The 14,559-nt window shown below is 36.2% G+C and overlaps 1 protein-coding gene across 3 annotated transcripts in view; it reads left to right on the top strand.

The window, feature by feature from the left end:
• Window positions 1-470: 470 nt before the first annotated feature.
• Wnk3 (WNK lysine deficient protein kinase 3) overlaps window positions 471-14,559 on the top strand; it is a 140,781-nt gene continuing 126,692 nt past the window's right edge. For all 3 annotated transcript variants that reach the window (XM_026407408.1, XM_026407407.1, XM_026407409.1), the window contains exon 1: window positions 471-1,007. In XM_026407408.1, coding sequence (XP_026263193.1) covers window positions 471-1,007 — 537 coding nt within the window. The remainder of the gene's footprint in view (window positions 1,008-14,559) is intronic.

The following is a 14,559-nucleotide window of genomic DNA, read 5'->3' on the forward strand; positions in this document are numbered from 1 at the left end:
TCTACTTACTTACACACTTAATCATGTTAAATGGTAAATTTGATGTTATGTACTGTTATTTAACTCAGGATTTGGACACTTGTTTTGAATTTGCTGAATAGACATATAGGGCTAAGAACTAACCAATATTCATGTAATATGAAGATAGGTTGAGCTACAGAAAGTGGTCTGCTAGGCACTGTGGGCTACCCTGGTAAACAAGAGAAGAGTCCCTGGAGGCTATTGGTTGCTAAGGTTCGACAGAAAAAAAGAATAAACTTGTTAAGAATAAAGGGATTAAAATCAGGTGATTGTTTTCTCCTTAATGATTTCCTTTGTGGGATGATTTAAAAATATCCTTTTTCCCCCTTCAGGTTGCTATGGAAATATATGACCACATAAAAGGAAGTCCATTCTGATAATTCTGATACCTGAGATGTAACTGGACTGAAGAATTGAACAGGAAAGATTTTAGTGCCAACCTAGTTACAATGGCCACTGATTCAGGGGAGCCAGCCAGCACGGAAGATTCTGAGAAACCTGATGGAGTTTCCTTCGAAACCAGGGTTCCTCAAGTTGCTGCAACTTTGACAGTAGAAGCTAAACTAAAGGAAAAAAACAGTACCTTTTCTGCTACTGGGGAAACCATAGAAAGAAAGAGATTTTTCCGTAAGAGCGTTGAGATGACAGAAGAAGACAAAGTTGCCGAATCTTCCCCCAAAGATGAGAGAATAAAGGCTGCAACAAATATTCCTCGAGTAGATAAGCTTCCTACAAATGTGCTAAGAGGTGGACAAGAAGTTAAATATGAACAGTGTTCAAAGGCAACATTGGAATCCTCAAAAGATTGTTTGAAGGAGAAAAATGAAAAGGAAATAGAAGAAGAAGCAGAAATGAAGGCTGTTGCAACTTCTCCTAGTGGCAGGTTCCTGAAGTTTGACATAGAGCTGGGAAGAGGAGCATTTAAAACAGTATATAAAGGACTGGACACTGAAACATGGGTTGAGGTTGCTTGGTGTGAGCTGCAGGTAGGTATATACTCTTCTTGGTTTTAATAAATTCCAGTTTTATCTGGCCTGACCTTCTGAGTGATCCAAATTGAAATATATCATGGATATTAAAAAATTAAGGGTTTGTCCTTCACTGATCAGAAATTATGCTTGTTTCCTAGCTCTTTCTAGGAGCTCATGCCAGACTTTTTCTCCTATTATTTCCCCTCTGTTTTTAAAATTAATTAATTAATTAATTAATTGGTATTTGAATTGAACTCATGGACACTTAACCACTATGCTACATGCCCAGTTCTTTTTATTTTTTTTTTTTATTTTGAGATAGGGTCTTGCTAAGTTACTTAGGGCCCCACTAAGTTGCTGATGCTGGACTTGAACTTGTGATACTCCTGCTGCAGCTTTCCAAGTTACTTGGATTATAGACATGCACCACCATACCCAGCTCCCCTGTTTTTTTTTTTTTTTTTTTTTTGTACCAGGGATTGAACTCAGGGGTGCTTAACTACTGAGCCACATCCCCAGCCTTCCCATCTGTTTTTAATTTAATTTTTTGTGATGCTGGGGCACTGGGATATACTATCATTCCCTCCTGTCGTTTAAAAAAGAAAATGTCTGTGATGGCTTTTTTGGGTAAAGTTATCTTTATTTTTTATCCTTAGGAAATTGCTGAAATTCTTATTAATATATCCTTTTGAAAACTTTTAGTAAATATTTGCCTTATTGGTTGATCATTGTACTAAATACTTGAGTATGATTGAAATGTGTGCATTGTGATATCTAGCCTTTCTCTCTTTCTTAACAAAATGGGACAGTTCATGTGCTTTTCATAGCAGAAAAGGTTTTTCCTGATTTTTTTTTTCTTGTGGTATTAAGGATTGAATCCAGGGCCACTGTACCACTGAGCTATATATCCCCAAGCCATTCTATTTTTCATTTTAAGACAGGTTCTCATTACATTGCCCAGGCTGGCCTGGAATTGGGATCCTTTTGTTTCAGCCTCCCAAGTTGCTGGAGATTATGGATATGTGCCTCTGTGCCTGGCTTTCTTGATTCTTTGAGGACATCTGTTGATATACATTCCCCATGCCTTTGAGTTTACTGCAGTGAGATAATCACCAGATTCTGTTTATGTTAATCAGCTGAAATGTGTTTTAAGGGGAGAAATGAAAACAATGGAAGAATTATTAAATTACCTAGATATTTGGCTCCATGATAAATGTTTATGTGGCACTGTTAACTAGTGAAAGACTAAATGGGTGGAGGGGACAACATCATAAAGGAGGTTATAATGAGAGTAATTTCAGACAGGGCTGGCTGGCATTGTAACTCAGTGGTAAAACATTTGAACACAAGGCCTTTGATTTAATCCCAACACTGAAAAAAAGTTTCAGATAAATGTAGAACCTTTGTGACCTCAATCAGCTCATGAGAAATAATCAGTGTTTACCTGAGATGCTTAAAATTAAGATAAAATCAATCACTAAGTATAGGTAGGTTTTTGTTCAAATTCTAATGGTCTCTGTGGTTTTGTATGTATTAAAGCACCATGATTCTATCTATTCTGAATTTGTTGTAGGTTGCCATCAGATAAGTTAGAACTTTGTCCAGATACTTGGATTTCTAGGAAACTCTTTTAAAAATTTTTCTTTGAGACAGGGTCTCTCTGTGTTGCCTAGGGGTGACCTTGATCTCCTGGCCTCATGTGATCCTCCTGTCTCAACCTCCCAAGTAGCTGGAACTAAACCATCTACTAAGCTGCTGCTTCCACCCCCCACCCCAGTGTTTGGGATCAAATGCAGGCACAGGATTTCTCATAAATTAGGCAAGTGTTCTACCACTAAGCTACATCCCACTCTGAGTATTGAGTATGTTTTAAGCATTTTTCATTATATATATATCTTTTCATAAGGTTCTGTAATCTTTATTTTTACTTACCTTGAACATCTTTTCATTATTATTATGTGTACCTTTAGATAACTATTTTTTTTTATGGTACTGGGGATTGAATCCAGAGTTCATGCATGCTGGGCAAGTACTCTGCCACCAAGCCTCATCCCTAGCACTGTCTCCCCTCTTGAGATAGGGTCTCATTAAATTGCTGAGGCTGGCTTTGAACTTGCAATTCTCCAGCCTTACCCTCCCAAGTTACTGAAATTGTAAGTGTGTGCCACCATGAGAAACACACATAAGTATTTCTAATAGATGCTTAGGATTTCATTGTAAGTTTCATTTACATTATTTAAGTAGTTCTCTGTTAGATATGTAGTGTTTTTCCAATATTTCACTAAGATAACCATGGCTATGATGAATATCCTTCAATATATTATTGAAAATTATGTACATTTATATTTCATCTCTATTATATCAGTAGCACTCACCTTTTAGTGGTACTCTCTCTGTACATGGGACGGATAATTTCCATTCACTTGGTAGTAGAGTACCTAAAGATCAAGTATTTTATAAATTATATATTCTAGCTGTGTTAATGGATGTTTAGGTAAAACTTGAAAAAATATTCCAGTGGTAGAAATTGCCTAGGGGAATGTCTATTATCATTCACCTGTGGAAATGTTCAAATAGCCCATGAGATCTTACTACGCAAAGTTTTATCCTCAGCTTAGTGGTAGAGTACTTTCCTAGTGTGCGTGAGGCCCCTGGGTTCAAGCCCCAGCACTGCCAAAAAAAAAGAGTAGTGGTGGTGGTGGGGGAAAGCATCCCTATGCCAATAGTATAGATGGACATCACCTGGGAGCTTGTTGGAACTGCTGAGTCCCAGGACCCATCTCAGACCTACTGAATCAGAATCTGTCGCTGCATAACACCTGCAGGTGATTTGTATATGGAGCAAGTCAAGTTTGAAAAGCACTGAAATATAGAACCAGTCCCAAGAACTTGCTGAACCATATAGAAATTCCCTTAATACACTAACATAAGAGTTATATTTTATCAAATATAATAATTCCTGGCTTCACTTTACACTTTTCAAATTGAAATCTCTAGATGATGGGTCCCAGGAATTTATTTAAAAATTTCCCAACTGATAGGATATACAACCAGTATGGGGAATCTCTGTGTGGAGCAAATCTATATAAAGTAAATAAAGTACATTTTTCCCTGTGTACTGGGGATTGAACCAGGGAAACTCTACCATGGAGCTATATCCCCAGCCCTTTTTGTTTTTAATTTTGAGGCAAAGTCTCACTAAGTTGCTGAGGCTGGTCTGGAATTTGTGATCCTCCTGCGTCAGCTACTGAGTTGCTAGGTTTACAAGGGTGCACCACCATCCCTGGATATAAACTACATTTTTATTTATGCAGAGAATGACAATTTCAATTTTCTATTCTGAAAGAAATGTCAGAATTAGTGAATTTATTTACTTAGATTTTGGATATGCTTCATTTTCTGCATATTTAGAATTAAGGAAAACTAGTTTATTTTGAATCCCAGGAGGATAAGAGACTATTTTTTTTTTTTTTTTGGTACTTTGGGGTGATTTACCACTGAGCTACATTCCTAGTCCTTTTTATTTTTTAGTTAATTTTTGTACTAGGGATTGAACCCAGAGGCTCTTTATCAATGAGCCATACCCCCCAGCCCTTTAAAACATTTTTTGTTGTTGTTGTAAATGGACAGAATACTTTTACATTATTTATTTATTTTTATGTGGTGCTGCTGAGGATCAAATCCAGGGCCTTACATGTGCTAGGCAAGTGCTCTGCCACTGAGCTATAGCTCCAGCCCCCACCCCCCCAAGTCCTTTTTATTTTTCTTTTGAGACAGGGTCTTGCTGTGTTTGTAAGGGCCTCACTAAGTTGCTGAGGCTGGCCTTGAACTTATGATCCTCCTACCTCCACCTCTTGAGAAACTGTGGGTATGTGCTACTGCACCTGGCTGGGGCATCAGTTTTTAATTACTTTCTTGAGTACTATGCAGTTTATAATGTATAATTTCTCATTCTTCTATGAAATCTTATTCTATAAATAATTTTATGGAAAAACTGCAGTGAGCAATTTAAATCTTTAAATTCTAGATTTTTTCCTCAATTTCTGTATATATATATATATATATATATATATATATATATGTATGTATATATATGTGTGTGTGTGTATGTGTGATTTTATACACACATACAATTGATATGTCCTTTTATCAATTTGATATGTATTTTCTATTAACATTATTAAAATATGTAAACTGTTTTATTGTATTCATACTGTCTCTTGCTTCTTCTTCCCTAGTATCATGCAGCTCTTTTCAAATTTTTTATTTATTTAATTTTATTTTGTTCTATTTACTTTTAAATTTTATTTTTATCTTTGTGGTGCTGGGAATTGAACACAGGGCCTGATACTTCATACCTATTAGGCAAGTACTCTACCACTGAGCTATGTCACCAGGAGATTTTTTTTAAAATTTATTTTGAGATGGAGTCTCCCTAAATTGCCCAGGCTGTCCTTGAATTGGAGATCCTTCTACTTCAGGAAAGTACCTGGGATTGTTGGTGCAAACCACCATATCTGCTTTTTAAATTTTAATTTTGTATATTGGGTTTGAAATTCATAGCTCAATAATAAACTTGATTTCATTGTTTTGCTTTTTGGTGTTTGGGATTGAACCCAGAGTCTCCCCCATGCTAATAAGTAGTTGCTACCTCGCTGGCTCAACAATAGTTTTTTTTGGGGGGTGGGGTACTGGGGATTGAACTCTGGGATACTGGACTACTAAGCCACATCCCCACCTATTTTGTATTTTATTTAGAGACAGTGTCTCAATGAGTTGCTTAGGGCCTTGGGATTGCTGAGGCTGGCTTTGAGCTCTTGATCTTCTTGTCTCAGACTCCAGAGCCACACCAGTTCAACAATAGGTTTATACCATCCTATACAGGCATCCCCCTTCTCCCGTTGTGAATATTTGAACTTGTGTAACAATTCTTTTCAACTCACATCTATTTATTTTAGCATATATTGACCTATGATAGAGATTTTACTTCCAATATTTAACTTTGAGAATGTTAAAAACTCATTGATTTCAGGATTTGGCTATAAACACCTGCATTTCAATACTTTGTCATAATTTATGGTTTCCATAAGTTGATTTTTATGCATTAGTGGAAAAACTTTGACCTGTTGTTCTTTCTAAAGGACTTGGGGGTTTGGGATGTAGCTCCATGGTAGATTGATGATCTATCATGTGCATGTCCCTGGGTTCTATTCCCAGCACCACAAATAAAATAAAAGAACTTGGTAAATTGGTAAATTACTGTGAATAAGGGTTAGTCATGAGTGGTATTTAGAAGCCTATTTTATTTTATTTACTATTTTAAGAGACAGGATGTTGATTTGTTACTCAGGCTGATCTTGAATTACTGGGCTCAAGTGATCTTCCTTCCTTGGTCTTACAATTAGCTGAGACTACAGGCAGGTGCTGTGTTGCCTGGTTTTAGAAGACTATTTTACTGTTGAAAGACTTAGTTAGATGTTACTGAAAGATATGTTCAGTAACTCTCAGAAGGAGTCAGTCACAGGAGTTTGTAATTATTTCCTTCTCCATTTAAAACTCAAGAATCAGTAGCACTCTACTTCTATGTGTGGAAACACCAGTTTTTACTTTACTATAACTAGGACTTTCTTTTTTTTAGTTGAACATGGACACAATACACAATACCTTTGTTTAATTAATTTATTTGTTTTATATGGTGCTGAGGATCAAACCAGTGCCTCATGTGTGCAAGGCAAGAGCTCTACCACTGAGCCACAACCCTAGCCCCTAGGACATTCTTAATGGAACTGAATTTTCAAATAATGTGGCTATTTTCCAAATGAAGAAACATCATAGATACCTGAATTTTTTTGTTGTTCCTAAAATGTATTTAAATGTTTGTCATAAGCTTTACTGTGGGGCCAGGTATATGATTGTGTTCTTCTCAGGGTAAACAGGAATCCTTTAATAGCACCTAGACATCTAGCAACTCTAGTTGGTGAACTAAACCAAAGATGGTACTGGGAAAAGAAAAAAAAAAAAAAACTACCAGAAGTCAGGGGTGTAGCTCAGTGGTAAAGTGCTTGCCTTGTGTCTGTGAGGCCCTGAGTTTGATCCTCAGCATACATATGCATGTGCACCCGCACACACACACATACCCCAACACCATCAAGAAAAGAAAAATGCATAATAAACCATAACAGGTTGACATGTTGAGTAATGCTAATACACTTTCATTATGGTATTCTGAGCAATGCAGTAAAGGTAACAGCTTAAAAATCCATTATTAACGTCTGTGCCTGAAGTATCTATCAAAATTGTGATTAAACTTGTTTCTATTTTATTTTGCTTCATCATCTAAGAATACCTTGGGGAAATTTAATTTTTATTTAAAAATTTTTATTTTCTTATTGGGATGGTATCTTACTGTATTGCCCAGGCTGGTCCCCAGAACTTCTGGGCTCAAGTGATCCTTCTACCTTAGCTGCCCAAGTATCTAGAACTATAGGCACATGCCACTGTGCCTGGTGAAAAAAAAAAGCACTCATTAATTTTTTATATATATACTGGGTATTGAACCCAGGAACTTGCACATGCTAGGCAAGTGCTCTGTCACTGAGTTATACCACATCCCTTATTTACTTTATTTATTTAGTGGTACTGGGGATTGAACTCCAGCCCTCAAACATACCAGGCACTCTACCATTAAGTTATATCCCCAGCACTATTTATTTATTTATTTTAAAACTGATTTTGCTAAGTTGCCAAGGCTGGCCTCAAATTTGTGATTGTCCTGTCTCAGACTCCCAGGTAGCTGGGATTTACAGGTGTGCTCTATTATGTATGGCTGAAAGTCTTATTTTTAGGTATCAGTCCTGCATTTAATTTTGAAATTAGAACTAGATATGAAAACAGTTGAATTTCTAATAAAGGAAAAAAATAATTTTAAAAAGAGATGGCAGCTGGGTACAGTGACCCACACCTGTAATCCCAGCGACTTGGGAGGCTGAGGCAGGAGGATCATAAGTTCAAAGCCAACTTCAGCAATTTAGCAAGGCGCTAAGAAATAGCAAGACCCTGTCTCAAACTAAAACACAAAAAGGGCTGGGGATGTGGCTCAGTGGTTAAGAGCCCCTGAGTTCAATCTCTGGTACAAAAAACAAACAAAAAACAACCAAAAACAGATGGCAAAATTTCTGTTTCTGAATAAATGTAGTTGTTCAAAGTATTCACTCTGAGACACTTAATTTTTTGTGGTGTTTTGAATTGAATTAATTTTGTTCTTAAAATATTTTTATGACTCTTGGAAATGTTTCTAGATTCTGTTTGAGCTACACAAGAAAATGCTTTATTAAATTATAGACACACCCCAAGTAGTAGTATTCAGTTTAATTTCCCATTGTCATCAACAGATTCAGCCCTAGAAGTATAATACACTCATGGATAAAGTGTTATTATGTTGAAGGGGGGATGGATAAAACTTAAGTATTTATGTTCTAGTTTTTGTTTAGAAGCTATTCATATTGGGCTGGGGATGTGGCTCAAGCGGTAGCGCACTTCCCTGGCATGCGTGCAGCCCGGGTTCGATCCTCAGCACCACATACAAACAAAGATGTTGTGTCGCCGAAAACTAGAGAATAAATATTAAAAATTCTCTCTCTCTCTTCTCTCTTAAAAAAAGAAAGAAAATTTTAAAAAAGCTATTTATATAATTTAAGTCTAAACCAAAGGCAAATACTTCTACAAAATGATAAAGGATGGGAGTGGCAGGAAGTAGCTCTAGTCCTGGAAGTAGCATTAATTTTCCAAATTGGTTCAATGAATTAGTTTTGACCTATTTACTGGATAGATTTAAAAAATATAACAAATTGATATATGTAGTAGGCTGAATAATGATATCCCAAATATGTACATGATTTTCTCACAAGAACCTGTGACTGTGTAACCTTATATTACCAAAAGGACTTTGCAGATGAGATTAAGAGATCTGGAGATGAGGATATTATCCTGAATTATCTGGGTAGACCCAGTATAATCACAAGGGTTTGTAAAAGAGGGAGGATAGAAGGCTGTAGTCAGAGATCTGAGAATGGAAACAGGTTGAAGTGATGCTGTTGCTGGGCAGTGACAACAAGCCAAAGAATGCAGACAGCCTCTAGAATACTGGAAAGGCAAGGAAACACATTGTTCCATATAGCCTCCAAAAAGGAGCATAGCCCTGCTAACACCTTGTTTTTATTCTATGGAAGCTCTTTGTGGAATTCTGATCTCTATAACTGGAAGATAATACATTTGTGTTTGGGGGAGTGGTACTGGGAATTGAACCCAGGGGCCCTTTATATGGAGCTACATCTCCAGCTCTTTTATTTTATATTTTGAGGCAGGATCTCACTAAATTGCTTAGGGCCTTGCTAAGTTGCTGAGTCTGGCCTCGAACTTGAGATCCTCCTGCCTCAGTGTTCTGAGTTGCTGGGATTAAAGGCATGTGCCACCATGCCTGGCTGCATTTCTGTTTAAGCTACTAAATTTATGGTAATTTGTTGCTGTAGCAGTAGGAAATGAATAAAATAATATAGTTGTCATTCATTTGTTCATTCAACAAATAATTCTTGCAATGTGGCAAATCATTGATTGCTAAGTGCTAGGGACACAATGGGGAGAAAAAGCAGACATGGACCCCATTTTCATAAAGCTTAAAGTAGAAGTAGTTTATAGTCAGTAATAAGGAGGCTTAGAGTTTGGAGTTAGTGAAAAGATGAAAGGGCTGTTAAATATATGTTATTTAAAGGAAATGGTAGGATTGGAAGTAGGGAACAAAGACACCACTCCTTTACTACTTAGTTTTCTTTTTTTTTAATTTGGAGATAATTTTCTACTTACAGAAGAGTTAGGAAGATAGTGTGGAAAATTCCTGTGTGCCTTTCACCCAATCTCTTGTATGTTCATATCTTAACCAGAGGGCATTTATCAAAACTCAAAATTAACATTAGTATGATACTATTAACCTAAGGTATAGAACTTAATTCAGAATTCATCACTTTTGCTACTGGTCAGCATTTTTCAGTTCTGTAATCCAGTTAATGATTCCCATTGCATTGACTTGTTGTATCACCCTTGTCTCCTCAAATCTATGACAGGTTTTTAGTCTTGAGCTTTTGAAGGGTATTATTAGTTATTTTGTAGACTATACCTCAATTTGAATTTGTCTTACCTTTTCTCATGATTAGATTTAGCCTGTGAATTTTCTGCAAGGATACCACAGAAGTGGTATATACTTTGTGCAATATAGTAGAAGTTACTTGTTATTAATATGCATTATTGGCAATAATAGATTTAATCAGTTGAAAGTGTTGTCTGCCAGAGTTTTTCTACTTTAAAATTATTATTTTACCCTTTGTAAATTAGTAAATATCTTGGGGTAGATACTTTGAGACTATGAAAATATATTATTTATCCTCAGATATTGATATGCTTTGGTATATCTTACCTGTAATATCTGTAACGGTAGTGTTCTAATTGTATTTTTGTATTTCCCACATTTTTCTGCATTTATTAATTGAATTACCTCTTAGGTTTTTTGGGGTGTGTGTGTGTGTGTGTGTGTGTATGTGTGTGTGTGGCTGAGGATCAAACTCAGGACCTCATGCATGTGAGAAAATGTTGTACTAGTGAGTTATACCCCAGGCTTTACCTCTTACTTTTATGTGGTCTTTCCCCAGTACGTCTGAAGTTTCTGAAAACAACAGAGGAATTTGTGGTTGAGGTGCTTTAGTATATTTAGCAATAATGGATACTATGTATTTTTCATTTATCATAATTAACATTTTTTTGGTACCAGGGATTGAACCAAGGGATGCTTAACCACTGAGTCACCATCCCAGTTCTCTTTTATTTTTTTAATTTTGAGACAGGGTCTTTCTAAGTTGCTTAGGACCTCACTAAGTTGCTGAGGCTGTCTTTGAACTTGCAGTTCTCCTATCTTTGCCTACTGAGCCACTAGGATTATAGGTGTGAGCCTCCATGACTGGCTTATCATAATTAACATTGAGCATTTATACAGGTATTTAATTTGAATATCTTATTTAATCTTGGCAATAGTTATATGAGGTAAGGGTTATTAATTTTCAGGTGGTGCAGTTGAAGTGTAGATACATTAAATAACTTGCACAAAGAAGTCAGATAAGGATTTATATTTTAACATTTATATATACAAAAATTTATTTTTGATTGGTTATGGTGGTGAATGCCTATAATCCCGGTGATATGAGAGACTGAATCAGGAGGATCCCAAGTTTGTAAGCAATGCCTTCAGCAACTTAGTGAGACCCTGTCTCAAACTAAAAAGGACTGGGGATATAGCTCAGTGGTAAAGGGCACCTGGGCTCAATCATTTTTTGAAATGGGGACCTGCTATGTTGCCAAGGCTACTCTTCAATTCATGGGTTCAAGTAATCCTCTTGCCTCAGCCTCTCAAGTTGCTGGGACTACAAGCATGTGCCACTGTGTCTGTATTATACAAATTTGCATAGATCACTTAAGAATTTTCTTCTTACTAGTTATTTGAACATATCATTTTTTTATGGTACTCAGCATGGAATACATGGCTTCCTGCATGCTAGGCAAGTTTTCTTTTGAGACTGGGTCTGAGTGTGTTACCTAGTCTGGACTTCAATTTCTGGACTTAAATGATCCTCTGACCTCAGCCTCTTGAGTGTCAGGGCATGTACTACCATGTTTATCTTCTCAGCACTTTGTTATGTTTTGAACTATTGTGAAACAAATGAGTTCAGCATACTGGGCTTTCAGTGTTGCCTGTATCAGTTAGGTTTCTTGGGCAAGCCAAGTAACTTAACATTCTGGAGCCTTAGCTTTTTACTTTACTTTTAAAAAACACAATAACCTTTTTGGATGTACGAAAAGTAATAAATTACAAGAATGGTAATTGTGTATCTGTTGTTCAGCTTAAAAAGCAAAACTTTGACAACTAGAGATAATGCTTGTAGAGCGTGTGACACATGAGTGCTTAGTAAGTGGTAGTAATAAAATACCAAACAGTCTCAAGTTCTTCAAGAATATTCATTGATAGTGCTTTGTAAGTGAAGCACCATTTTGAAGCTTTTGTAGTAGTATTCATCCTTACTGAACAAGGTTTTTCTTCTTTCTCTTTTTTAAATTTAAATTTATCTTTTTTCAGTACTGGGGATTGAACTCAGGGACACTTTACACCGTTAACCCATTTTATTTTATTTTATTTTATTTTGAGACATTGTCTCAAAAAGTTCCCTGGAATAGCCTGGAATTTGTGATCTTTCTCCCTCAGCCTTGTGAGTTGCTGGGATCATAGGTGTGCACCACCATGACAGCAAGCAAGTTGTTTTATAATACAGCTTTTATATCATAGTTGTTGATGCCTTCTTTCTTTAACATTTGTAGAAATAGATCCATGCAGCCTCTGACCTGGTTGTGTAGATCATTTTTGGTGTTTGCATTAAGAGACATAGCTGATAAGACCATAGTTTACCTTTTGGAAATGAAATGTTTCTTATCTTGAGTAAATACATATGCTGGTTAGTCATGTTGGAATTGTGCCATGACTCAGGAAAGGTTTTGTTTGCATTTTTACTATTCCATTTACTAAGCTAATATTCATGAAAGGACTCTTTTTAAAAAGTGGTGTGGAGTAGCAGAAATTTATTTGATAATTTGTACTTGACTTCTATTTATTAGTCATAAATTAATATTTATAACATTAAAAAATTTGATGCTTTTTTGTAATCTTTCATTGACATAGCAAGATTTAGAGATTGTTTTCTTTATTTTTCCCACTTTTTTATTGGTGAATTACAGTTGTATAAAATGGTAGGATTTGTTGTTACATATTTATACATGCATACAATATAATTTGGCCAACATCATTCCCCAGTGTTTCTCCTTTCTCTCTCTCCTCTTCCCTACTCCTAGCCTCTTTCTTGCATTCTATTGATCTCCCTTTGATTTTCATGAGATCCTCCTCTACCTTTCTTTTTAGGGATCATTTTCATATACTAGAATTTTCATGGCTTCTTTTCAACTCCAAAAGCTATCACTTCTCTCTAATTTGACTTTTGTGGCTCATCTTTTCCTTCTTGTGGAAGAATTCTTCTCACTGATTATATGTGGAAGTTAGTCTATAAAATAGTATCATACGTAAAATATGTGTGTGTGTGGGGGGTTGTGTGTGATTAAAGGAGGATTACAGGATTACAACAGTAGCAGAAAGTTCTACTTTGGATGATTTTGGTGCTCCTTTGAGTTTTACTACTTTTCGTTTTGCTGAATTCACAGTTGTTTTTTTGTTTTTGTTTTTTTTTTTTCAGTGCTGGGGATTGAACTCAGGGCCTTGCATATGCTGGGCAAGTGCTCTACCATTGAAGTACACCCCCAGTCCAAAAGTAGAGTGTTTTTTTTTTTTTTTTAAGTACTGAGAATTGAACCCAGGAGTGCTTAACCACTGAGCCATATCCCCAGTCCTTTTTATATTTTATTTAGAGACAGGGTCTTGCTGAGTTGCTTAGGACCCTGCTAAGTTGCTGAGGCTGTCTTGAACTCCTGATCCTTCTGCCTCAGCCTCCTGAGCTGCTGGGATTATAGGTGTGCCCTCCCACGCCTGGCCCCAGAAGCGGAGTTTTAAAAGTCTTGGCACTAGCTTTTTAGTGGACCTTACCCCTAGCAATATGTCTAGATATAGTCGTAGTAATTTTGTAAAGTTGTTTACTCTTAATGCTGACTACTTTTGATCTGTATGATCAAAGGATGAAGTGGAGTAGTTAGTTTGACACATGGAAGACTTGTATTGTACCAAATTAATAATCAGAAGACATCAAATTTTATTCATTATTCTTCAGAGTAGATCTGCTGATCTATCATGAGTGGATGAATGACCTCTAGCTAATTATAGGGGTATTTAGGACTTATTAGTCATCTTAGTGAGACAGAAAAGCATAAATGCTTTACTGGTTTCCAGGTGTCTTCTAACTTTAGCATTCCTTGGGTTTGTTCTTTGAGCTCCTTAACTTTTTTGAATATTTTTATTATGTGTATATAATAAAACTTTATCACTTTAACCATATTTTAATTTTTTATTGGTTCTTTTTAGTTATATATAACATTATGATTAATTTTGACCTAATTTTAAAAGCATGGAATATAATTTTTAATTGTTTTTTTAAAGAGAGAGAGAGAGAGAGACAGACAGACAGACAGAGAGAATTTTAATATTTATTTTTTAGTTTTTGGTGGACACAACATCTTTGTTTGAATGTGGTGCTGGTGATCGAACCCAGACTGCACGCATGCCAGGCGAGCGCGCCACCGCTTGAGCCACATCACCAGCCCAAGGAATATAATTTTTTAATTCAGTCTTCAGTACTTCCCCTTTTCCTCCCCTCCTCCCTTCCTTTCTTCCCTTCCTTCTACTCTGCTGATCTTCCTGCTATTTAGTTTTTTTTTTTTTTAAATCAGCATCTTGTGGATACACATGATGGTGAAATACTCTGTGGCATTCATATTCGTACATAGGAAAGTTAGGTCAGATTCATTCTATTGTCTT

The sequence above is a fragment of the Urocitellus parryii genome, chromosome X (assembly GCF_045843805.1).
Source record: "Urocitellus parryii isolate mUroPar1 chromosome X, mUroPar1.hap1, whole genome shotgun sequence".
NCBI lineage: Eukaryota > Metazoa > Chordata > Mammalia > Rodentia > Sciuridae > Urocitellus > Urocitellus parryii.